At 46.5% G+C, this 24,683-nt stretch overlaps 2 protein-coding genes across 7 annotated transcripts in view; one reads left to right on the forward strand and one right to left on the reverse strand.

Annotated features, from left to right (window-relative positions):
* Nucleotides 1-24,683, reverse strand: part of SLC1A6 (solute carrier family 1 member 6) — a 103,250-nt gene that overhangs the window by 24,199 nt on the left and 54,368 nt on the right. For 2 of the 6 annotated variants that reach the window (XM_081077049.1, XM_081077051.1), the window contains exons 1-2: nt 4,641-4,885; nt 1,656-1,857 (exon numbers count right to left, since the gene is read on the reverse strand). The exons of 3 other annotated variants lie outside the window; for them this stretch is intronic. The gene's annotated coding sequence lies outside the window, so the exon portion shown is untranslated. Of the gene's footprint in view, nt 1-1,655; nt 1,858-4,640; nt 4,886-10,992; nt 11,011-24,683 lie in introns of those variants that run through there. One more of the 6 variants, XM_081077055.1, reaches the window with a different exon arrangement.
* Nucleotides 5,396-11,208, forward strand: TEKTL1 (tektin like 1; the record flags this gene model as incomplete). Its single annotated transcript, XM_081077388.1, has 7 exons — nt 5,396-5,965; nt 7,127-7,231; nt 9,166-9,364; nt 9,714-9,880; nt 10,019-10,114; nt 10,206-10,319; nt 10,960-11,208. 7 exons carry the CDS (start codon nt 5,396-5,398, stop codon nt 11,206-11,208), a joined length of 1,500 nt encoding a protein of 499 aa, XP_080933514.1.

Raw genomic sequence — 24,683 nt, forward strand, 5'->3', positions numbered from 1 at the left:
CTTCCATATTGAAGATCCCTGCCTTTCCCTTGGATGGCACTCAGCAGCAGCATTCACCGTATTTTTTGATCACAACAGAAAGGCTCCGTGTCACACATCACTTCTAGAATGGCAATTTCTGTAAAATAAAAACATGAGTGTCTCCTCATCCACCTTATTCACTGGATCTGGCACCGTGCAACTTCTGGCTCTTCCCCAAAGTCAACATGACCATGAAAGGTAAATGTTTTGAATCCATTCAGGACATCGAGGCAGCCACGACAGCACAACTAAAGACATGCATGAAAGAGGACTTCCAGAACTGCTTCAGAAAGTGGCAAGAACAATGGGATAAGTGTGTTCAAAGTGAGGGAAAGTATTCTGAGGGGGATTAATGGCAACATGTCTTTTACTGTAATAAATTTTTTTAATTGAAACATTTAGCATATTTTATGATCCCATCTCATAACTGGCCTTTACAAAGCAGAACATATTTAATGTATACAACTCAATGAGTTTTGGAATCAATATACATCTGCAAAAACATCACCACCATCAAGGCCATAAACACACCCATCACCTCTCAAAATTAATAGTCCAATAATATTTCAATAATAATATTCCAATATTATTTATTTTAATTACAGAGTTTTTTGGTGCACCCTTACATTTTGCACCCTAAGTGAATTCCCTACTCTTACCCTCACCCTGGCCATGTGAGTCTCTCTCTCATTCTTTCAATAAAAGAAAGGCTATTGGCTCCCTTGTACAGATGTAAAAGGGCTTCAAAGAGGTTAAGTTGTAGTGTATATTATTGAGCTAGAGTTTGAGCCTACCCCGGGTCCACTCTGACCAGTGGCTCCAGCTCCGGCCTTAGCACTGACAGGGCAGGCGAGCCCAGATGGAGCATCCCCAGGGTGTCCCCGAAGACTGTCCTGGCCATGGATGGGGCTTGAGCAGGCGCTGAGCCAAGAGGAGCCTGAGGTGGAGGAATCGAGGCTAATTCCTCTGTGGCAAGCGCTCCCTATTAATTAATTAGGGCAGAGCTGGCCTGCGGCATCCCCGCAGCCCCCAGAGTCATTAAGGGAGAGGGGGGTCTCATTATCAGATGGCAGGTTCCCCATCATTCCCAGGGCCCCAGAGGGAGCAGGGGAGGGGTGAAAGAAAGGCTAGGTCCCCCTTCTCCAAAACACCCTCCTCCTTCTTAACAGAGTGGCCTGATATGCAAGTGAAGTGTTTAAAACCACAGGCAGAATTTCAGGGGAGAAAAGAAGAGTCAAAGATGAGGGGATAAGTTAACTTCCCTCCAAAATTCAGCCTGCATTTATACTAATATGAAATACTCAGAACAGGTTAAATCCATAGAGACAGAAAGCAAATTAGTGACTGCCAGGGGCTGGAGGGAAGAGGGGATGGAGAGTGACTGCTAATGGGTGCAGGGTTTCTTAGTCTAACACGTAATACCCAGATCCACTAATGTGGATGAGCTTTTCCAGGGAGAAGGTAAGGAATGAGAAGTGAATGGAAAACAGAAGCCTGATGCATTAGTTAGCTACTGCTGCATAACAAGCTATCAAAAACTGACCCACTTAAAACAACACATTTATTATAGAGGTTCCTGTAGGGCAGGAATCTGGTCATGGCTTAGCTGGGTCCTCTGCCTCAGGGTCTCTCACCAGGCTGCAGACAAGACGTCAGCCAGGGCTGCTAGCTAATCTAAAGGCTGAACTGGACAAGGATGTGTTCCAAGCTCACTCGGGTGGTGGTTGGCAGGATCCAGTTCCTCACGGGACTTTTTTATTCCCTCATGGAATACTGGATTTGCTGGCTGATGACCAGAGGCTCCATCAATTCCTTGCCACGTGGGCCTCTTCATGTCTGAAAGAGTGAGGAGGATAGAAAGCATGAGCTATTGTAACCTAAACTCAGAAGTGGCATCCTTTAATTTTTGTCATACTCTATTGATTAGCAGTGGATCCAGCCCACATGCAAAGGGAGAGGATTACACAGGGCATGAAGACCAGGAGATAGGGACCCCTGGGGGCCATCTTCAAGGCTGCGTAACTCACCTGAAGAACACTATATTTGAGGCAGCGGATGGCAAACAACCAGCCAGTGAAGGGTCAAGACTAGAGTCAAAAGGGAAAAGTGTGAAAGAGTACAGGGAAGGAGACTGAAGTTTCAGGTGGTCAACAATTTCAAATTCTATCTAGAGGTCAAGTTGAATGAGATGGAAAAGAAACTATGGAATTTGACAATTGCAGGAAGACACAAATAACCTTTGCCTGAACCATTTTGGGGGCCTGAGGAGGATTGGAGCCATATAGACCAGTCCTTATCCCTCACCAGCCAGTAGGGTCACCACCTTTGTGAGAGGTGACCAGGAAAAGCCAGGAAGAACCTCCTCTCCCAGCCTGGGGCTTCCCACTGTCTCCTGACACCTCCCCCAGGAAAGTGACCTCATTTCTCAAAGACAAAACTAATTCTAGGTCATATCCCCCTGGAACAAGAGACCAATTGATGTGATTATCTCCAAGAGAAAGGGGGGCACCTACTAAAAGTAGGACCTGGTGCCCCAGAAGGGAAGACATCAGGGAACCTGAAAAGGGGTCTCTGATAATTACCTGCCAAGATTTCAAAGTGAAGGGCATTAACATGCAATACGAAAGGAAAAAAGGAAAGTAAATGTAGAAGTTTTGGAAGGTTTTTCTTCCTCATACACCCTGCAATTTCACGCTATTTAATCCAAGGGCAGAATTCTGCTCCCCATTTTGTAATCCTCATTATATGGAACAGGTGGTCCCAGCAAAGATGGCTGGCTACAGAAAGGAATTTATGTAAAGCAAACTTCATTATAAAAATCAGAGAGCTAATTTCACAAATATTATTCCCCATTGGCCTGAGTTGAAATGTTTGAGCTTCAGCATATTGGGAGGAGGGAGATGTGTATAACTATAAATACATATATGAGGAAATATATATATAGGGAAATGGCTACAGTGAAATCAAAACATGTTCAGAATGGACATCTCTGGGTGACAAAATTACAGACGATTCTCTCTTCATTATATTTTTCTGTGTTTTATACAATGTGCATACATTACTTTCATAGCATAAAAACAGGCTTACTTATTAGCTTAAAAGAGGTATTTGAATTTGAGGAGTAGTGAAAAATTTTCCCACACTTGGCTTACGTATATAAATGTTTCTGTAGCATTTTGGGAGCATCATTTCTGTTCAGCCACTTGTAGTTAATTAAATCTCTTGGAGACTGAGAGTTAATTCCAGCCCTACTATGGTTTCTTCCAGGCACCTTGTTTTAGTCTGTTTGGACTGCTATAGTACAATACCACAGACTGGTGGCTTATAAACAACAGAAATTTAATTCTCACAGATCTGGAGGCTGGGAAGTGCAAGATCAAGGTGCCAGCAGACTTAGTCACCTGGCTCATAGATGGCCATCTTCTCACTGTCCTCACATGGTGGAAGGGGCGGGGGGCTCTCTGGGGTCTCTCTTATAAGGGTGCTAAACCCATTCGTGAGGTTTCCACTCTCATGACCTAATCACCTCCCAAAGGCCCCAAGTACATTGGGCATTAGGATTTAATATGAATTTGGGGAGGACGCAAACCTGCCAAACCAGGCTGTGACCAGCAGGCTTTGAAAGCAGAGCAGAAGATGGTTCACCTATTCCTCAAACCCAGGTGTATGGGTCAGGCTAGAGAACAAATGTCCAAAATGGGCCCTCAAGGCCAGGAATTGGAAGTAAGTTTTAAAAGTCGATACAGTCAATTGGGTTAGGAGATAAAAATGAGATGTTGGTAGACTGAGAAATGGGCAGTAGTATGTACCGATTTCAATACTTGGACAATGGTGGTATGTACTAGGAGTGTGTTGGCATGAATAAGTTGAATCAATTAAAAGCCAGAATGGAACAGACCACACCTCCACCCACAGCCCTAATGAATTTCACCAAAGACCTATGTTGGAACAAAAAATCCCACGTGTATAGGTCTGACACAAGAACACAAAGTAATTTGGCACGAACACTACCCACTAGAGGTGCCCCAGACATTAGGCAGCAAACCAAGCCAGTGAAATCCTCTGACTGGGAAAATGGAAGCACTAAACGAACAAAGCAGAGGTGGACGGTTGAGTGCAGAATGCTGCCCCAAGTGAGCTGTCTCCCTGATTCTTTGTAAAACCCTCTCTGTATCTCCTAGTATTAGCAATGCTCATGCGTCTATTCATTCAATTAATAACAATGAAAAGTAAACACATGCGTAACTCGCTTCATCCATGCCACAGTCCTATTATCCTAGCTGCTGGGTGAGGAACCGGAAGCACAGAAACGTCAAGTGACTTTCCCAAGATCACGCAGATCGCAAGGGTCAGAATCATAATTCAAACCCACGTTGTCCAGCTCCAGAATCTTGACCATGGTGTGAGGCCCCTACTAGATGCCCAAGTAAAGACAGAAAGGAAATAAGGTGATATGATGGAGATTTATGGGAGAGGGAGGAAGGGCAGTATCCTATTTTCTTCCCCAGACTCTGACCTGCTTCCTGTGTTGGAGGAATTCCCCGTCACATGAGTCTCAGTGGGAAACAAAGTCTTTCTTACACCATTGAAGCGGGAAGTTCAGACACGACTCACTTTACCTGCTTCCTGTGCAGCTAGAGCATGGCCAGGTGACACAGACTCAGCCAATTACTAGACGCAGCCACTTGAGACGCTGAGGAGTAAGGAGACAAAGAAGCAGGTACCACGGAGAGCTAACTCAGTTGCTGCAGTAGCAGTGACATTTCCAGGGAAAGCAGGTGCAGCTGAGAGTTCTGCAGGAGCAGCCACATTGTTCTCAAGGGCCATCACACGTCTGCAGTTTGGGGCCACAGTTCTGACTGTCAACTCATCTTTTCTGTTTCTTGCACTAAAAATCCTGAGTGATGGGAGAAAGCGGGGCTTAGATATAATGCTAAGGAAAGACCTTTTCAAGAGGGTGATATTTAAGCTGGGGTCTGAAGACTGAAAAGGAGCCAGCCAAGGGAACAGCGTGGAAAGGAGTATGCCACGAGGAACAAACAACAAATCCAAAATTTTGAAGTGGGAAAACTGCTTAGCTGCTGGGAGAAGGTCCGCGTTGCTGGAGGGGAAGAAGCAACAGTGAGAGGTGGGCTTGATGAGGTCAGCCATGATTCCAAGCCACCTCTACAGAGCTCCAAAGACTCCATCTAATGCCTCCCTGTCGCCTTTCCCTTCCCCCACCTCTGGAACTCTGCGCTCTTGCCACCGTTGTCATGGTGATGAGCCCATTGTTTCACTCATTCTTCAGGCCAGGAAGGAGGTGCGTGTGGTTGGGGGACCCTGCCTCTTCTCCTGGAGGACCCGAGCCAGGCCGGGGCACCACGCAGGGACCATGCCGGTGTTGATACCGGCGGTTGAGCACAGCCAGGACACGCGCGTCGGGGCTGCAGCATGGCACCAGGAGGCCCGGGACAAGATTCAGAAGGCGCGCCAGGTTCAGAAGCGCTGCGCGCAGGAGGCCGTGACCATGTGGCAACCCAAGGACAGCATGCTGGACCCACACATGGCGCCCCACCTCCGCCGGGCCGCCTACATCCGGCCCTGGCGCTTCTGCGTGGAGATGCTCAAAGGCGGGGGTACGTTGGAGAAGCCGCCACCTGGCGAGGGTGTCACGCTGTGGAAGAGCAAGATGAAGCCGCCTGTCTGGCACGCACGCCTGCCACTGCCCCTGACCCGCGACGTGCTCGCCCTGCAGACAGCCGAGTTGGTGCACACACACGCGCGTGGGGCGCGCCTCACCGCCGCTCGCCTGGCCCACGCGCAGCAGCAAATCAATGGGCAGCTGCGACGGCTACAGCGCCAGCGAGAGGCTACGGATTACAGGCTCAGCGAGGTGCGAAAGGGCCTGCTGATCAACCAGCAGAGCGTCAAGCTTCGAAGCTACCGACCCAAATCTGAGAAGGTGGGACCACTCCCCCAAGTCTGGTCGTGAAGACGGAGGCCTTCACTCAGCCTGGGAAAAAACCCACACTGTAGAGAGAACACACCTGCCAGGCCCCAGTTCCAGAAAGGGCACAAGAAAATGAGGACACCCCCCAGATGAGGTGCCTCGGTGGCCAGCCCCATAGAGAGAGAGGCTCCCACTGTGGGGATGAGATCCTCAGCCCCCTTGCCCCAGACCGGGTATCTTCCAGAGTCCCCCCAGCCAGGGAGAGCGGATGGGACCCCAGAGTCAAACTAGATGAACTTCTTCCCAAAGAGTAACACAACTCCCAGTGCAGGCATGCCATCACCCACGCAGCCTCCAGACCCACAGGATGAGACCCTCCTGTGGGCATGGGACCCTCAATAACCAAACCCAGTGAGAAATACCCAGCTAGGAAGAGTGGGCGATGTCCTGGTGCCAACCCATAAAACCCTCCTCAAAATGTTTTTTTTTAAAAAAAAAAAACCCACAGTAAGCAAGCCTCCTCTCAGCCTCAGGAAGTGAGAGCCCCTCCCCAGGACACATGGGGAGAGAAAGGAACAGGTCCTGCTTACAGGTTGAGACCTTCAGACTCCCTGCGCCTATGTCCAGGAGTTAAGCCGCCAGCCAGGGAGAAAGAGTGACACCTCTAGTCCCAGTCCTGTAAAATCGTCCCCCAAAAGTGAAACCCTAGACCCCACTCCAAATGGGGGAACACTCCAGACTTCCTGTGGAGGGATGAGAGCCCACTCACAGCATGAAATTTCTAGTTCTAGGCCCCAAATCAGAGAGTAAGACCCCCAAAAGGCAAACCCTCATTATTGCTATGTTAGATCCCTGCACGTCTAGCCAGGAAGGTGGGGAGAAGACGACCACGAACAAAAGGGGACGTCCAGCCCGAGAGAAACCTTCCCTCCCAGCTCGCTGGACTCCTACCTGTAGAAGGGAGAAGCCACAGCCTCACTCTCTAGCTAGTAAGTGAGCCCCCTGAAAGAATAAAGTCTTCTCAGAGAGCGAGACCCCTCCACAGGGTGGGAGTGCCCCAACTCCATTCTCCAAACTCAGAGGTTACGAGGTTGGCAAACCCTCTACCACCCTGGAAGGAGAACTTTCCTGCCAGCCCTCTCCTGAGGGTGTGAGTATCTCTTTATTTTCCAGGTCCCTGACAAAGCTGACAGTATGCTTACCTGGGAGAAAGAGGAGTTAAAGAACATGAAGCGGAAGATGGAGAAAGACATGGAAAAGTCAGAGGCCATGCTCAAGGTCGGGAATACCCAGGACAGAATGAAAGGGGAGGGAGGAGGACCCTTGGATGCCTAAGGGATGAACCACTCTGAAATTGGGGACTGTAGCAACAGCAAACATCTCAACCCACTCACCTACCACCCATCCTGATGATATTCACCATATTTCCGTCTGTGAAATGGAAAAACTGGGGCTCTGAGTGGTGGAGCAGGGCCTCAGAATAACAACGAACACCCCCTCTGTGCCAAGCCCTGTGCAGTCATTGAGTTAGCTCCTTAAACACTCCTGTAAAATAGAAATTGTGGTCCCCTATTGGAGACTGGGAATTCGAGGGTCAGAAAGAGATGGCCTCCCACAGGGCAAGGACTAGCCAGTGGCAGAGCTGTGATTTCAGGTCAGGTGTCTTTCATTTTTTTCCAGCATTAGTGAGGTATAATTAATAATTTAAAATTGTGTGTCTGTGTCTGTGTGTGTATTTAAAATGTACAACTTGATATATGTATACATTGTGAAATAATCACCACAATCAACAGTCAACGTAATTAATATATCCATCACCTCACATACGAGTAGTTACCTTTGTGTGTGTGTGGTGAGAACACTTAAGATCCACCCCCTTAGCAAATTTCAATTATAAAATACAGTATGTTAACTACAGTCACATTGTTGTACATTAGATCAGAACTTACTCATCTTGCATAACTGAAACTTTGTACCCCTTGACCAACATCTCCCCATTTCTCCCACCCCCCAGGCCCTGGCAATCATCATTCTACTCTCTGCTTCTATGAGTTTGACTATTTTAAATTCCATATATAAGTGAGTTATGCAGTATTTGCCTTTCTGCATCTGGCTTATTTCACTTAGCATAATATCCTCCAGATTCATCCATGTTGTCACAAATAGCAGGATTATCTTCATATGTATATAAACAGGGGTGCCAAAAAATGTATACAAGTGGACACTTTGGTCAGCGTTGCCCAAGCAGTAGTTTGCCGTAATCAGAAGTGTCTGGACGCTGATGGTCACCACTTTGAGCATCTCTTGTAATTGCAGAAGTCACACGTGACTTGTATTCATCTTTTGTTATCGGTATATATTGAGTATTACAATTTTAATACAGTTTTTCTTTATGAAAATGTGTATATGGGCAGCTAAATAGCTCAGTTGGTTAGAGCGTGAGCTCTTAACATCAGGGTTGCTAGTTCAATTCCCCCATGGGATGGTGGGCTGCACCCCCCCCCAAAAAAAAACTAGATTGAAAACAGTGACTGGACTTGGAGCTGACCTGCGCCCTTCACAACTAGACTGAAGGACAACTTGACTTGGAGCTAATGGGCCCTGGAGATTTATGTGTATAAATGCTTTGGCACCATATATATGTACGTATGTATGTATGTATGTATACATGTATGTATGTATGTATATTCAGCTGCAATAGATTGGGGGGAGGGACTCTGAGGACCACAGAGGGTCCCTAACACTGAAGAGAGAAGAGGAAAGGAGACCTTAATGCTAGGGATGGGGTGGGATAAGCCCTGAATGCAAGTTGAGGAGGAAAGGGAAGGCACAGGAAGATGGAGAAGTAGGTGTAGCCAGTGCTACCTCCCCACTTTACATATGGAAAAATCAGTGGGGGCGGGGCCTTCTTGGGGTGCCGGGGCCAAGCCAGACACAGACCCTAAGCAACTGACATCCAGGGCAGGGAAGCTACCACCATCTCCTACTGCTCCCCCTCCACTCATTGAAGGCTTCTGGACATAGCGTGAGGTGTCTGAGCTTGGACTTGGAAATTGCTCCTTTCCGGCCCCAACAAGAACTGAAGAGAGTCAGGTTGGAGGCAGACACGTTTTGCAGCCTCCAGTAGAGAAATCAATTCCAGCCACCTCCCCCCAACCTACCAGCTCACTTTCTGCCTTCACCTTTGCCTCTTTCTCCTTCTTTGCCCCCAGACTCTGGCCACTTGCCACGACACTCTGGCCTTCTACTGCAAGGAGAGGCTCCAAGCTGTGGATTTAATGAACCAGCCACTGACCAAGGTTCTGGGGCAGGCCGGCCGCTACTCCTGGGTGAACCTCTCCAGAGCCTCCACCCCGCGAATTCAGGGCGAGAAAACGCCGCCACCAGACCCTGTGGGCACGTACACTCCAGGTAGGCCCCCACAGAGAGGAGTCCACTATAGTGGGTGCCCACCCGCCTTCCACGTCAGCGGCCCCTCTCCCTGGGGGATTGCCCGCTAGACCAAATGAGAGGCTGGAGCCAGCCTCCAGCTAAACCCCCTTTCTGGATTAGCTCTTTCCCTGCACACTCCTGCCCAGACACTCCCGGACGCTACTCATACTCGCCCCACTAATAGCCCTTCCCCTGGTCTTTCTCCCAATGCCTCAGTAAAGCCCCCTCGCCCACCGCCCACCATCTCGTGAGAAGAGAGAGGGGGATGCAGGAAGCCGGGGTGGGGGAAAGGAGGGCTTGGCTCCTGGCGCGTCCCGCCCTCCCGCAGAGTGTGCCGTTGAGCTGTACGAAGCCAAGCGACTATTGATGGAGTCCAAGGACACCTTGCAAGAAATGGCAAAGAACGTGGAGGACATCCGGGAGAGACAGCAGCAGACAAGCGATCGCGTGTGTGCCTCACTGGCCCAAAAGATGCGCGAGACCTCGGAGCTGAAGGTGCGGGCGGCGGGCGCGGCTCGGAGGTAGTGGCTGGGGACTCGGGTGGGAGGGTACCGAGGCCGGAGAAGGGGAACCCAGGAGGAGAGGGGACAGGAAGCCACCGTGATCCCCCTGCGTTCCCACCCACTCGCCCAGGAAAGAATGAATATGGCCTTAGGACTAATGAGAGGAACTATCCACCGGTGCACGAAATTCAACCACGAGATGTACATCACTCGCGACCTCATCAAGGTATGATTTGGGAAAAGGGTCCGCGGAGGTGGGGCCAGGGGTGCCCGTGTCGGCTGCGCCTCACTGCTCCGCACACACCGCACTCCGCCAGGGTCCTCTGTCAAAAAATCACCTGGAGACTCGAGAGAAGCTGGACAGACCCCTGGTTCGTGTGCACCAGAGACACGTGGGAACCCAACTCCCCGAGGCCAAACGCCTCGCCCAGGTACGCCCCTCTCCGTCCCCCTTCCGCGTGTCCCCACCCTGCTAAGACTACTTCCTCAAGCACACCTGGTCCAAGAGCCCCGCCCCTCCCTCTTTAGTCATTCCCTCAATTGCCGCCCAGGACGAGGCCCTCCAATACCCGCAGCTGTCTCAAATAAGTCACCTCCACCTCTCTGTCTGCCTCACCCTACCCCACTCCCTCACGAGACGACTCCTCTCTCAACCCCGCCCTGAGGAGGCTCCTTCCTGCACCCTTGGCCCAGGTGATCTCGCCCTCCCCTCATTCTCCAAGTGCGTCCCCACCCTCAGCCCTGCTGGGCCGCGGGTTCTTTTTCAAGCACTTCTCTCCCCCAACCCCATGCGAGGCTCGCGCCTCCTCAGCTATGCACTCGCGTGGGTGGGGCCCTCCTGCACGCACACCTGGCCCAAGTGTGTCCCCCCACCCAGGACCCGCCCCCTCTTCAGCTGTGCTCCTTTCACACGCGCACCCAGCCCGGTCTGTCCCCTCTCCCACCCGAGGCCCGCCCCCTCTTCAGCTGTGCGCCTTTCACACGCACACGTGACCCAGGTATGTCCGCCCACCTCGCCCCGCCCTCGCTCCGGCTCGCGGCTCCCCTAGCACGGCCCCGCCCCCTCTCCAGAACACTGACAAGCTGCAGCGCCACATCTCGCACCTGGAAAAGAACCTGGAAGGTCTGCTCGCGAAGCGCAAGGACCTCGCCTACAGCCTCAATTGCAAGAAGATCGGGCAGGACGTGGACTGCGACGTGGTGCGCCTGCGCCTCCGCCAGCGGCACCCGCACGTGCCCTACCAGCAGGCGCAGGGCCTGGTCAACGACTGGGCCCCGCGCACGCCCGCGCGCATCGAGTCCAGCGCCACCCCTGAGTGACAGGCGCACCCCCCAAACCCCACCCCGCCGCTGGTCCCGCGTGCACGGGCTGGGCCCTCGGAGCGGAGACTCAGAACCCTCCCTCTTCTCTGACCCACCCTCCCTCAGAGCGCCCTCTAGCAGAATTATAATTTTAAAATAACAGATTACATTTATTAGGTATCTATTACATGTCAGTCACTTACCCTACAACACGTTATGGGCCGTGTAACCTGGAAGTTAACAGGGTGGATTTGGGTGCTAGATTTCTGAGGATTCAAATCCCGGCTCCCTAATTTCAAGCTTTGTGGCCTTGGGCAAGTCACTGCCTCTCTCTGGCCTCCATGTCTCCATTTGTAAAATAGGAAGAATTATAGCACCCACTTCAAGGTCTGTAAGTATAGATGAGTTCATACATGTAAGGCCTGTAGTATGGTGGCTGCCTAGACATTATCTTCAATGCACTGAGTTATCCCATTTTCCAGTTGAGGAAACTGAGGCACAGTGAGGTTAAGCAGATACCCAAGGGCACACAGGAGCTTCCCCTGTAGCTCTCTCTAGTGGAGGTTTGTTCTCCAGGACCCCAAGAAGCTCAAGTGGGAGGGTGGAATTGAGTCCCATTGCCCTTTTTTTCCATTTACCTAGGGGGTGGGGGGACTACTCTTTCAAAATTCACAGCATCCTCCATTCGTTTTGAGCTTCTACAAAGTGCCAGGTTCTGAGCCAGGCACTGAGAGTGCAGCAATGAGAAAGGCTGACCTCGTCCCTGCTCCTGTGTCCCTTGATCACACGTAGATCAAGTGCAGCCAGCATCATTCTCTTGAGGCAGCTCTAGTATGGCCTCCTACAGGAAGCCCACCCTACTGCACCCACCCATCCAGGCACAACCCATTTTGTTCTCTCTGTTCTTGTAGCCTCTTAGACAAGAGGCTCCCATCACAGAACTCCTTACACCGACCTGTGATAATCATGTGCTCTCCATGGAGAGATTCCAGGGTGTAGCATACAGAGAAGGGGGGGTGTTCATTCAAACCACAAATATTTTCCAAGCAACTGCTCTTTACCGGTGGCTGTGTTTGGTGCTAGGGTTTCAGTGAAGATCAAAACAGATGTGATCCCTCCCTCGTGGAACTCACCATGAATAGCCCTCACAAATATTCTTATCTTTGTGGCAATGCCAACCAGTCACATAGACACGACATATCTCGGCCAACATTATACAGAGAAGCAAATGAAGTTCGGGAAGGTGAACTCATTTGCCCAGGGTCACAGAGCCAGCAAGGGACAAAGCAGAACTAAACCTGGGTCTACACTCTCCCTTGCTGCACACTGCAAGTATCGACCACGGGCTCACCATGATATCCACTGGTCCCCATAACAAGCAAGTGAAAATAGGGTCAATATGCCCATTTGACAGGGGAATACACAGGGGAAAAAAAGGGAGCTGCCTGCCCAGGATCACAGGGCTGAGAAGGAGTAGGCTGAGGGGTTCAAACCAATCATCTCTGACTCAACCATTGGGCATCACAGCCAGCTTTCTTATCTCAAGAGGGACTTCATAGTGGGGGGGGGGGGTACCGGGGGCTTCCTGGCACCCAGACTTCCCCAGGAATGTTCTTCAGTGACGACCTCCCTGTACCAATCCAGATACCAACAGAAAGCAGATAACACGTTATTTGAGGGAAGTTTAACAGAGATAACCGTTGACCCTCATTTGACAAGTCTGTATTTGTGAATTCACCAAACTCACTAAAATTTATTCACAACCCCCAAAACAATATCATGGTGCTCGCACGGTCATTTACCGATGTGCACAGAACAGTGAAAGATTTTAGGGGCCCAACGTGATCAAACAAGCTGTCAAACAATATGACATTCCACCTTCTTGTTTTAGCTCTCCTTTTTAAACAAGCATCCAAATGGAATATTACTCAGCCATAAAAAAGAATGACATCTTGACATTTGCAAAAACATGGATGGACTTAGAGGGTATTATGCTAAATGAAATTAGTTAGACAGAGAAAGACAAATACCAGATGATTTCACTTACATTTGGAATCTAAAAAACAAAACGGAAATGAGTAAAACAGAAACAAACTCAGGCACAGAGAACAAACTGATAATTGCCAGAGGGGAGGGGGATGGGGGATGAGTGGAAAAGGGGAAGGGGATTGAGAAATACAAACCTCCACTTATAAAATAAGTCATGTGGATGTAATGTACAGCATCAGGAATAGAGTCAATAATATTGTCATAACTGTACAGTGACAGATGGTTGCTGGACTTATTGTGGTGATCCCCTCATAAAGAATATAAATGTTGAATCACTATGCTGTACACCTGAAACAAATATAATTGTATGTCAACTTTAATTTTTAAAAAGACAAACATCTTTTTTAAGGTCTATTTAGTGCCATATTTTTTAGTATTTTGTTCTTTTCGTTGATTTTTACTGTTTAAAATGGCCCCTCAGCGTAGCGCTGAAGTGCTATCTAGTGTTTCTTAGGCAAGAAGGCTGGGATGTGCCTGATGGAGAAAATGCCTGTGTTAGATAAGCTCCGTTTGGGCATGAATTATAGTGCCATTGGCCTTGATTTCAATATTAATGACTTACAATATAATTTTATTGAACAATATGTATGAGTATTAACTAAGGCATCTTTAAACAGAAACACACATAAAACAAGGTTATGTATTGATCAGTTAACAAAAATGGTGTGACCAGAGGCTCGAAAGAACCACCCTTATATTCCCCTAGGAGCAATGGTTGAGTATTTGGACAACTTTATAGACCATAATGACCACAATAATGAGAATTGCCTATTTGAGGTATGACAATTAAGTTTGTGAACTTGTTGCAAGGATGTTGCTAACTTTTTTTGATATGAGAGGGATTATTCATTGTGAATTTATACCAACTGGACAAACAGTTCACCAAGTTTACTATTTGGAAGTGCTGAAAAGGCTGCGTGAAAAAGTTAGACGACCTGAACTTTTCACCAACAATTCATGGCTCTTGCATCACGACAATGCACCAGCTCACAGGGCACTGTCTGGGAGGGAGTTTTTAGCCAGTAAACAAGTAACTGTATTGGAACACCCTCCTTACTCACCTGATCTGGCCCCCAATGACTTCTTTCTTTACCGCGAAGATAAAGGAAGTAGTGAAGACATTTTGATGACATTCAGGACATCAAGGGTAATACGACAACAGATCTGATGGTCATTCCAGAAAGAGTCCCAAATTGTTTTGAAGGGTGGACTAGGCCTGGCTTCCCAAGGGGAGTACTTCGAAGGTGACTATAATGATATTCAGCAATGAGGTATGTAGCACTTTTTCTAGGATGGGTTCGCGAACTTAATTGTCCGACCTCGTCTTTGCAAAGGTGTAGGCAGGATATATGGATAGCACAGTACCAAACTGCAAATTATTGTAGGAAGCCACCTTTGCCACTGGTAAGTCTGAAGAGACAAGGTAGTGAGAAGCAGCCAGCCTTGCAATGCTGCCAAGTGGATGCCCCTACCCCCTTCTCTCCACTGGTCAGTGTTCCCTGTGGGTCAAAGCCAGAGACAGGAAGCTCATTGGTGCAGTCCATATATCCTCCCAGGACACAGAGCTGCCACCACCCTGCTGATGGAGCCTCTTGCAGGTCCTTCTGGGACTGGGAATTGTCCCTTTGCCTGCGTCTTTGTGCATTTATCTTGCCCAGAAACCTCTCATTGTGATGTAAGAGTTCCTTGTGTGCAATGGTTTACCCTCTGGGTTGAACCAGCCACCCTCATTCTTGCTGACACCTCCCGTTTGTCACCTCAGTCACTCAATGTTCCCCAGCAGCATTTGCCCAACTCCCTCGGTTGCCTCAGAGCTGAGATTCCAGCTGCTGCCCCAGGCTGAGTTGTGGGCAACCGAAGAGCCTCTCAATGACACCTGAGGTGAATGTCATCATCCCCATATAAGATGAAGAAACAGGTCCCAGCAGTGGCATGATTTTAAAAACCACCCAGCAAGGGAGGGATTAAGTCTGAACTTTAAAAAGTGTGGGAGAGATCAAAAGATACATAGAAACAAATGACAATGAAATTACATCCTACCAAAATTTTGGGGATGCAGCGAAAGCAGTTTTAAGAGGGAAATTTATATCATTACAGGCTATCTCAAGAAACAAGAAAAATCCAAAATAAATAACCTCATGTTACACCTTAAAGAAGTAGAAAAAGAACAAATTTTCTTTTCCTTTTCCTTCCTTTTCCAAGGTCAGCAGAAAAAAGGAAAAGGTCAGCAGAAAAAAGGAAAAAAGGAAATAACAAAAATCAGAGCAAAACTAAATGAACTAGAGAACAAAAACAAAATAGAAAAAAATTAATGTGACAAAGAGCTGGTTCTTTGAAAAGATTAACAAAATTGACAAACCCTTGGCTTGACTCACTAAGATAAAAAGAGAAAAGACACTAATTAACAAAATCAGAAATGAAAGAGGGGAAGTTATCACAGACACCACAGAAATACAAAGGATCATCCAAGAATACTATGAAGGACTATATGCCACCAAATTCAGTAACCTAGAAGACACGGACAAGTTCTTAGAAACATATAGCCTTCCTAGGCTGAACCATGAAGAACTGGAAAATCTAAACAGACCGATCACCAGTAACGAAATTGAATCAGTCATCCAAAACCTTCCCAAAAGCAAAAGTCCGGGACCAGATGGCTTCACTAGTGAATTCTACCAAACCTTCAAAGAGGATCTAATACCAATCCTGCTCAAACTCTTCCAAAAAATTAAAGAAGAGACAGTACTCCCAAACTCATTTTATGAAGCCAACATTACCCTGATACCAAAACCTGGTAAGGACAACACAAAAAAAGAAAACTACAGACCAATATCTCTGATGAATACAGATGCAAAACTCCTAAACATAATTCTAGCAAATCGAATACAACAATGCATTAAAAAGATTATTCATCACGACCAAGTGGGGTTCATCCCCGGGGTACAAGGATGGTTCAACATCCGCAAATCCATTAATGTGATACATCACATAAACAAAATAAAGAACAAAAATCATATGATTATATCAATTGGTGCAGAAAAAGCATTTGAGAAGATACAACATCCATTTATGATTAAAATACTTAATAAAATAGGTATAGAAGGAAAATACCTTAACATAAGGCCATATATGACAAACCCTCAGCTAATCTCATAATTAATAGTAAAAAACTGAAGCCCTTTGCTCTACGTTCAGGAACACGACAGGACTGTCCCCTATCACCTCTGCTTTTCAACATAGTGTTGGAAGTCCTAGCCAGAGCAATCAGGCAAAAGAAAGAAATAGAAGGCATCCAAATTGGGAATGAAGAAGTTAAATTGTCACTCTTTGTAGATGACATGATGCTATATATAGAAAACCCTAAAGACTCCACAGAAAAGCTATTAGAAACAATTAACAAATGTGTACAGTTGCTGGCTACAAAATCAACGTACAAAAGTCCATTGCAGGGGCCGGCCCAGTGGCTCAGGCGGTTGGTGCTCCATGCTCCTAACTCCTAAGGCTGCCAGTTCAATTCCCACATGGGCCAGTGGGCTCTCAACCACAAGGCTGCCGGTTCAACTCCTGGAGTCCGGCAAGGGATAGTGGGCTCCGCCCCCTGCAACTAAGATTGAACATGGCACCTTGAGCTGAGCTGCTGCTGCTGAACTCCCAGATGGCTCAGTTGGTTGGAGTGCATCCTCTCAATCACAAGGTTGCCGGTTGGACTCCCGCAACGAATGGTGGGCTGTGCCCCCTGCAACTAGCAACGACGACTCGACTCGACCTGGGGCTGAGCTGCGCCCTCCACAACTAAGATTGAAAGGACAACAACTTGACTTGGAAAACAGTCCTGGAAGTACACACTGTTCCCCAATAAAGTCCTGTTCCCCTTCCTCAAAAAAATCTATTAAAAAAATTATCAGCTCATTAAAAAAAAAGTCCATTGCATTCCTATATGCTAACAATGAAATCTCAGAAAAAGAAATACAAAAACAATTCCTTTTGCAATTGCAGCAAAAAGAATAAAATAACTAGGAATAAACTTATCCAAGGATGTGAAAGACCTATATGCTGAAAACTATGACATTTTTAAAAGAAATTAAAGAAGACACAAAGAAATGGAAAGATATTCTGTGCTCATGGATTGGAAGAATCAACATAATTAAAATGGCCATATTACCCAAAGCAATATACAGATTTAATGCATTCCCCATCAAAACCCCAATGGCGGTTTTTAAAGAAATAGGACAAAAAATCATCAGATTTGTTTGGAACCACAAAAGACCCCAAATAGCCAAATCAATCCTAAGAAAAAAGAACAATGCTGGAGGTATCACACTCCCTGACTTTAGCTTGTACTACAGGGCTACAATAATCAAAACAGCATGGTATTGGCAGAAAAACAGACACACAAACCAATGGAATCAAATTGAGAACCCAAAAATAAAACCACATAAATATAAACAGATAATTTTTGACAAAGAAGCAAAAAGCATACAATGGAGAAAAGACAGCCTCTTCAATAAATGGTGCTGGGAGAATTGGATAGCCACGTGCAAAAGAATGAAACTGGACTGCTATCTGTCACCATGTACCAAAATTAATTCAAAATGGATCAAAAACTTAAGCATACGACCTGACACAATAAACTGCATAGAAGAAAACATAGGTACTATACTTATGGACCTTGGGTTCAAAGAGCATTTTATGAATCTGACTCCAAAGGCAAGGGAAGTAAAAGCTAAAATAAACGAATGGGACTATATGAAACTTAAAAGCTTCTGCACAGCAAAAGAAACCATCGACAAAATAAAGAGGCAACCAACCGAATGGGGGAAGATTTTTGCAAACAGTGCCTCCGATAAGGGGCTAATATCCAAAATACACAAGGAACTCATGCAACTTGACATCAAAAAAACAAACAACTCAATTGAAAAATGGGCAGAGGACCTGAAGAGACATTTCTCCAAAGAGAACATACAAATGGCAAATAGACATATGAAAAAATGCTCAACATCACTAATCGTCAGAGAAATGCAAATAAAAACCAAAATGAGATATCACCTCACCCCAGTTAGAATGGCTATCATCAACAGGACAAATAGTAACAAGTGTTGGAGAAGCTGTGGAGAAAAAGGAACCCTCATACACTGTTGGTGGGAATGCAGACTGGTGCAGCCGCTATGGAAGGCAGGGTGGAGGTTCCTCAAAAAATTACGAATAGAATTACCATATGACCCAGCAATCCCTCTCCTGGGTGTCTACCCAAAAAAATCTGAAAACATTTATCCATAAAGACATGTATGCTCCAATGTTCATTGCAGCTTTGTTTACGGTGGCCAAGACATGGAAAGAACCAAAATGTCCTTCGATAGATGAATGGATAAAGAAGTTGTGATATATATACACAATGGAATATTATTCGGCGTTAAGGAAAGATGATATAGGAACATTTGTGACAACATGGATGGATCTTGAGAGTGTAATGCTAAGCGAAATAAGTCAGACAGAAAAAACAGAGAACCATATGATTTCACTGATATGTGGTATATAAACCAAAAACAACAAAAGAACAAGACAAACAAATGAGAAACAAAAACTCATAGACACAGACAATAGTTTAGTGGTTACCAGAGGGTAAGGGGGTTGGGGGTGGGAGATGAGGGTAAGGGGATCAAATATATGGTGATGGGAGGAGAACTGACTCTGGGTGGTGAACACACAATGGGATTTATAGATGATGTAATACAGAATTGTACACCTGAAATCTAGGTCATTTTACTAACAATTGTCACCCCAATAAATTAAAAAAAAAGGTGTGGGGATGCCCCCGCCTGGGGACAGCCACTGCTCCCAAAGAATGGGCCAGGTACCATCCTCCTGAGAACACCTACAGTACTTGGCAATGAAGCAGCTTCCTGGGCCACCGTCCAGACCTAAGAATCAGAATCCCAGAGGGCAGGCCAAGGGCTATGCATTTCTAATGAGCTTCCCAGGAAGTTTGATGTATACCAATGTTTGAAATGTATTTCCTCTCTGCCACCAACTTCCCAGGGCCCACTCCTGCACTAACGGGAGGGGCCCCATGGAAAAGTTTTCATTTTAATTTCTTTTAAAGTCAGAAGAAACATGAATATAGAATATTACATAATATTTATACTGCATATGATATTTTATATTATGTTACAGGTCATATAATTGTATATTATAAATATTAAAATTATTAAAATGATAAAACCAGCCTGGGTTATATTTATCTTTATACCAATCCTGATTTGTTCAATATTTTTAAATTGTAGTAAGATACACATAACATAGAATTGACCATCTTAGCCATTTTAAGTGTATAGTTCAGTGGCATTAAATACATTCACATTTGGGGGCCGGCCCGGTGGCTCGGGTGGTTGGAGCTCCGGGCTCCTGACACCAGGGGCTGCCGGTTTGATTCCCGGGTGGGCCAGTGGGCTCTCAACCACAAGGTTGCCGGTTCGGCTCCTCAAGTCCCACAGGGGATGGTGGGCAGCGGCCCCTGCAACTAAGATTGAGCACGGCACCTTGAGCTGAGCTGCCGCTGAGCTCCCGGATGGCTCAATTGGACCACAAGGTTGCCAGTTCGATTCCTTGACTCCCGTGGGGGATGGTGGGCTGCGCCCCCTGCAGCTAGCACGGCGGCTGGACCTGGAGCTGGGCTGCACCCTCCACGGCTGGGATTGAGGGGATAAAAACTTGACTTAGAGAGGAGAGGTCCTGGAAGTGCACACTGTTCCCCAGTGGAGTCCTGTTCCCCTTCCCAAATAAAATCTAAAAAAAACCAACTGTTAGTTAAAAAAAAAAAAACAAAAAAAAAAACATACATTCACATTTGTACAGCCATCACCACCATCCACCTCCAGAACTCACTTCATTTTGCAAAGCTGAAACTCTGTCCCCATTAAACACTTACTCCCCACACTCCTCCCCACCTCACAACCACCATTCTACTTTTTGTATCTATGATCTGATTACTGTAAGTACCTCATATGAGTTATACCAATGCAGTTTTAAAATAATTCTTAAATATTTTTACAAAGGAGCCCATAGTCATTCAATTAGTCATTCAGGTATATTAGCTGAAGTCAGCCACTGTGCTGAGCAGTAGGTGCAGACATTTTTTGCAATCAAACACCTTGTTGCTTTTACTCCTAAAAATCGTAAATCTGTCTGCTTTCCTCCGTCTCCTGCCCTCCACACTCCCCTCCTCCAAGGAACCATCGCTGTTGCCTGGATGGTCCTACAGCCTTGGAACCAGTCCTCCCGTCACCATCTTCCCTGTAATGCACAAGCACATCTCAGCCAGCATGAGCATTCTAGTCTCCCGAGCAGGTCACCCATAGCTTCTAGAACACAGTCCCTCAGTCTTAGTCCATTTAGGCTGCTGTAACAAAACACCACAGACTAGGTGGTCTGTAAGCAACAGTAATGTATTGCTCATGGTTCTGGAGGCTGGTAAGTCCAAGGTCAAGATGCCAGCATGGGGGTGGCCGGATGGCTCAGTTGGTTAGAGCGCAAGCCCTCAACAACAGGGCTGCCGGTTCAATTCCCACATGGGCCAGTGAGCTGCACCCTTCACAACTAGACTGAAGACAATGAGCTGCCGCTAAGCTTCCGGAGGGGTGGCCGGATGGCTCAGTTGGTTAGAGTGTGGGCTCTCGACAACAAGGTTGCTGGTTCAATTCCCCCATGGGATGGTGGGTTGTGCCCCCTGCAACTAAAGATTGAAAATGGCAATTAGACTTGGAACTGAGCTGTGCCCTCCACAATGAGATTGAAGGACAATTCCCTGGAGAAACACACTGTCCCCCAATATTCCCCAATAAAACTAAAAACAAAAAAAGCTGCCAGCATGATTGCATTCACATTCTAGTGAGGGCATAGCCTATACCTTCTGGCTGTGTCCTCACCTAGTGGAAGGAGCTCCTGGGGTCCCTTTTATAATCCCATCCATGGGGGCTCCATACTCATGACCTAATCACCTCCCAAAGGCCCCACCTCCTAATACCATCATCTTTGCTATTTCAACCTATGAATTTGGGGAGTGGATACAAACATTCAGACCACACTGATCTGACCTTACCGCCTCCCCCTCATCTGCTCCCCCATCATCTCAGGTAACTCCCTCTCCCCATTTCAACACTTTGATCTTCAGCCATTTTCATTTCTGTATAAGTTTCCTATTGTTACTGTAACTACCACAAACTTAGTGACATAAAGCAGTGCAAATTTAGATCTTACAGTGCTGGAAGTCAGAAGTCCTAACTGGATTTCACTGGGCTGAAATTAAGGTGTCTGCAGGACCACGGCTCCTCCAGAGGCTCTGAGGAAGAATCCATCTCCTTGCCTCTTCCAGTTTTTAGAGGCTGCCTGCATTCCTTAGCTCCTGGCCTCTTTCTCCATCTTCAAAGCCTGCAGCAATATCTTTAAATCTGACTCTCTTTGCTTTTACTGTCACATCTCTGTCTTTGACTTCTGACCCTCTTGCCTGCCTCTTATAAAGAGCCCTGTGATTCCACTGGGCCCACCAGCATAATCTAGGATAATCTCAAGACTCTTGATCACTTTTTTAATGTCCTTTTTACCAAGTAAAGTGACATATTCACAGATTCCAGGGATTTGGACACGGACGTCTGGGGATAGGAGAGGAGCATCATCCAGCCTCCCGCAGTTTCTTCCACACTTCAAACTTTCTTCTGCCTCCAAGCACATCTTACTCCCTCTGCTTAGAAAATTCTCTCCCACAGTGTTGTATCAGTGAATGGAGATTAGACCCATTCTGTAATGCATGTCATGAATTGTTTAAGAACACTTGTCACAAAGACGTTCCTAAGAACACTACTTGCCATTTACACTGCGGGATAAAATTAAAAAGAAATTTCTCTCCCTCCCTCTTTTCCTGTCTAGCATCATCAGTTTTCCTGCCCCCCAGATTAGGTCACACTTCCCTTTATACATTTCCACAGCACCCTGCACTTTTCCTTCATAATTCTCATCCCATTTGTGTGCGGCTGTCCAGTGACTGTTAGGTCCCCGAGGGCAGTTTGGCATAATGCCTTCCTTTGGGGTACTCTAGAAGCAGACTCTGAAACAAGAATTCTAGTGTAAGAAGTGTATCTGGAAGGCAATCCCAGGAAGCCCCAGGATAGGAGCAGGGCAGTGAGGCAGGGAAGACAGGGCAGCCAGTAGTGGGTGTTAAACAGGTTCCCACTGTGAACAGCTGAGGCTCAGTCCTGCTGTGACCTCTCAGAGATCGTGGAAAGCATGTACTTTAGTAATTCCAGCCAAGGAGCGAGGGAGCTGGGGTGTTTATCCACCAACTCTAGGCAGGCACTGATTAAGGAGTAACTCCCCCGCACATCTGGCCTGCCCTTTGCATGGGCCAAGCCAGCTTCAGGGGCCAGAGACAGCCTTCAGGCAGGGAGCTGCAGCGGCTAGCGGGTGGGAAACCGTGGGACGGCTGCCTAGGAGATACGGGTGTGGCATGAATAACATTTGCTACAGGAAGGGGTCAATCTGTCTTACTACTCCTGTATCCCCATTACCTGGCACATAACAAACATTGGGTAAATATTTCTTGCAATGGGTAAAAATTTTATCCCACCATGTAAATTGCAAGTAGTGAACAAATAAGCAGATTAACTTAAAGAAAGTTTGCAGGGCGTTTCTATGTGTCTTGCCTTATTTTCTTCCCCACCAACAGAAACAATAATTCTTTCCCAGCATCAAATGTCACAGTCAGTATTCAAATTTGTCCAATTAGGTCATTTAAAAAAAATTATTCAAAGCACAATTCCAAGTAAGGCCCGTACAGTTGTGCAATGCTTTATTTAATTTTCAGTTTTAGAAATGCAAATACTCCTTTGTAATCATCTGGTGCCTCGTGACTTTCCTGGCTTCCTTATCATTTTTCCATTTTTCCTGGAAAATAAGAGATTGGCAGGGGAATCAGTACAGCATGATTTGTACCGAGGGAAGCAGACCTGGGCTTGTCCCTTCCTAGCGGTGTTACTATGCAACCTGCTTAACCTCTCTGAGCCTCCCTTTTCTCACCTATTAAACTGTGGATAATAGAAGTACCTCTCTCACCAGTTTTCTGTCAGGATTCATTGAGACAACATTGTATGTCATTTACTACAGTGCCTGATACAGAGGAAGGTCTCCATAAATGGTAAAACTCATGCTTGTTTTTTTATTGAGGTGAAATTCACATGACATAAAATTAGTCATTTTAAAGTATACAATTCGGTGGCCTTTGATACATTCACAATGTTGTGCAACCACCATCTTTATCTAGTTCCAAAACATTTTCATGACCCCAAAAGAAGACCTCATATCCTTTAGCAATCATTCCCATTCTACTCTAAGGAAGATGCTGCTTCCCAGAGAAGTCTAACCATGGAGAAGGTACTTTGTGAAGTAGTGAGTTCCCTGACACAGAAGCAATCAGGCACAGGCTAGAATTTGCCAGGGATGTTAAACTAGGGTGACTCACATAGAACTAAAACAGTAGTGCTCAACCAACAGATATTGGATTAAAACACAGATCCCTAACCAGAGTAAGCCTGCCCCCCAGGGGACATTTGGCAATACCTGGAGGCATTTTTGGTTGTCACAACTAGGGATGCGGGTAGGGGATGCTGCTGGAGTCCAGTGGGTAGAGGCCAGGATGCTGCCAACTGTCCTGCAATGCCCGGGGCAGACCCCCTGCCATGACAAAAAATTACTCAGTCCAGGATAGTCCATTGTGTCAAGTTTGAGAAACCCTGGACTGAACTAAGTGCCTCTCAGAGCCATCTTCAAAGGCAAACATTTTTTTTAGATACCTTTATTGAGCTATAATTGAGAAATAAAATATGTATATACTTCACGAGTACCACTTAATGTTTGATATACATATACATGGTGAAATAGTCGCCATCATCAAGCTAATTAGTTACCATCACCTTGCATATAGTTACCATTTTCTTCTCTCTGTGTGTGTGTATGTGTGTTGAGACCACTTAATATCTACCTTCTTAGCAAATTTCAAATATACAATACAGTATTGTTATCTACAGTTACCACCCTGTGCATCAGATCTCCAGAACTTATTAATCTTACATAACCGACAGTTTGTACTCTTTGACTAACCTTTCCCCCATTTTACCCACCCAAACTCACCCCAGTCCCTCGTAACCACACCATTCTATTATCTGTTTCTGTGAGTTTGCAAAATCAAAAATTCTTGAGCAAATCCTGGAAGGATATATAGCAACGTGAGGTTATTTCAGTGCATCCTTTTATCCATTTAGGGGGGCACCCAAACATAAATAATTCTGGGGTCTCTGGGTGATGAGTAGTTCTCTCCATCAGGTCCAATGTGGTCAGCAAACCAGACAGTAAGTTATCTGCCCCATACACATCAAATACACAGTGTCCAGAATCAAACA

Source organism: Rhinolophus hipposideros (assembly GCF_964194185.1).
Source record: "Rhinolophus hipposideros genome assembly, chromosome: 16".
NCBI lineage: Eukaryota > Metazoa > Chordata > Mammalia > Chiroptera > Rhinolophidae > Rhinolophus > Rhinolophus hipposideros.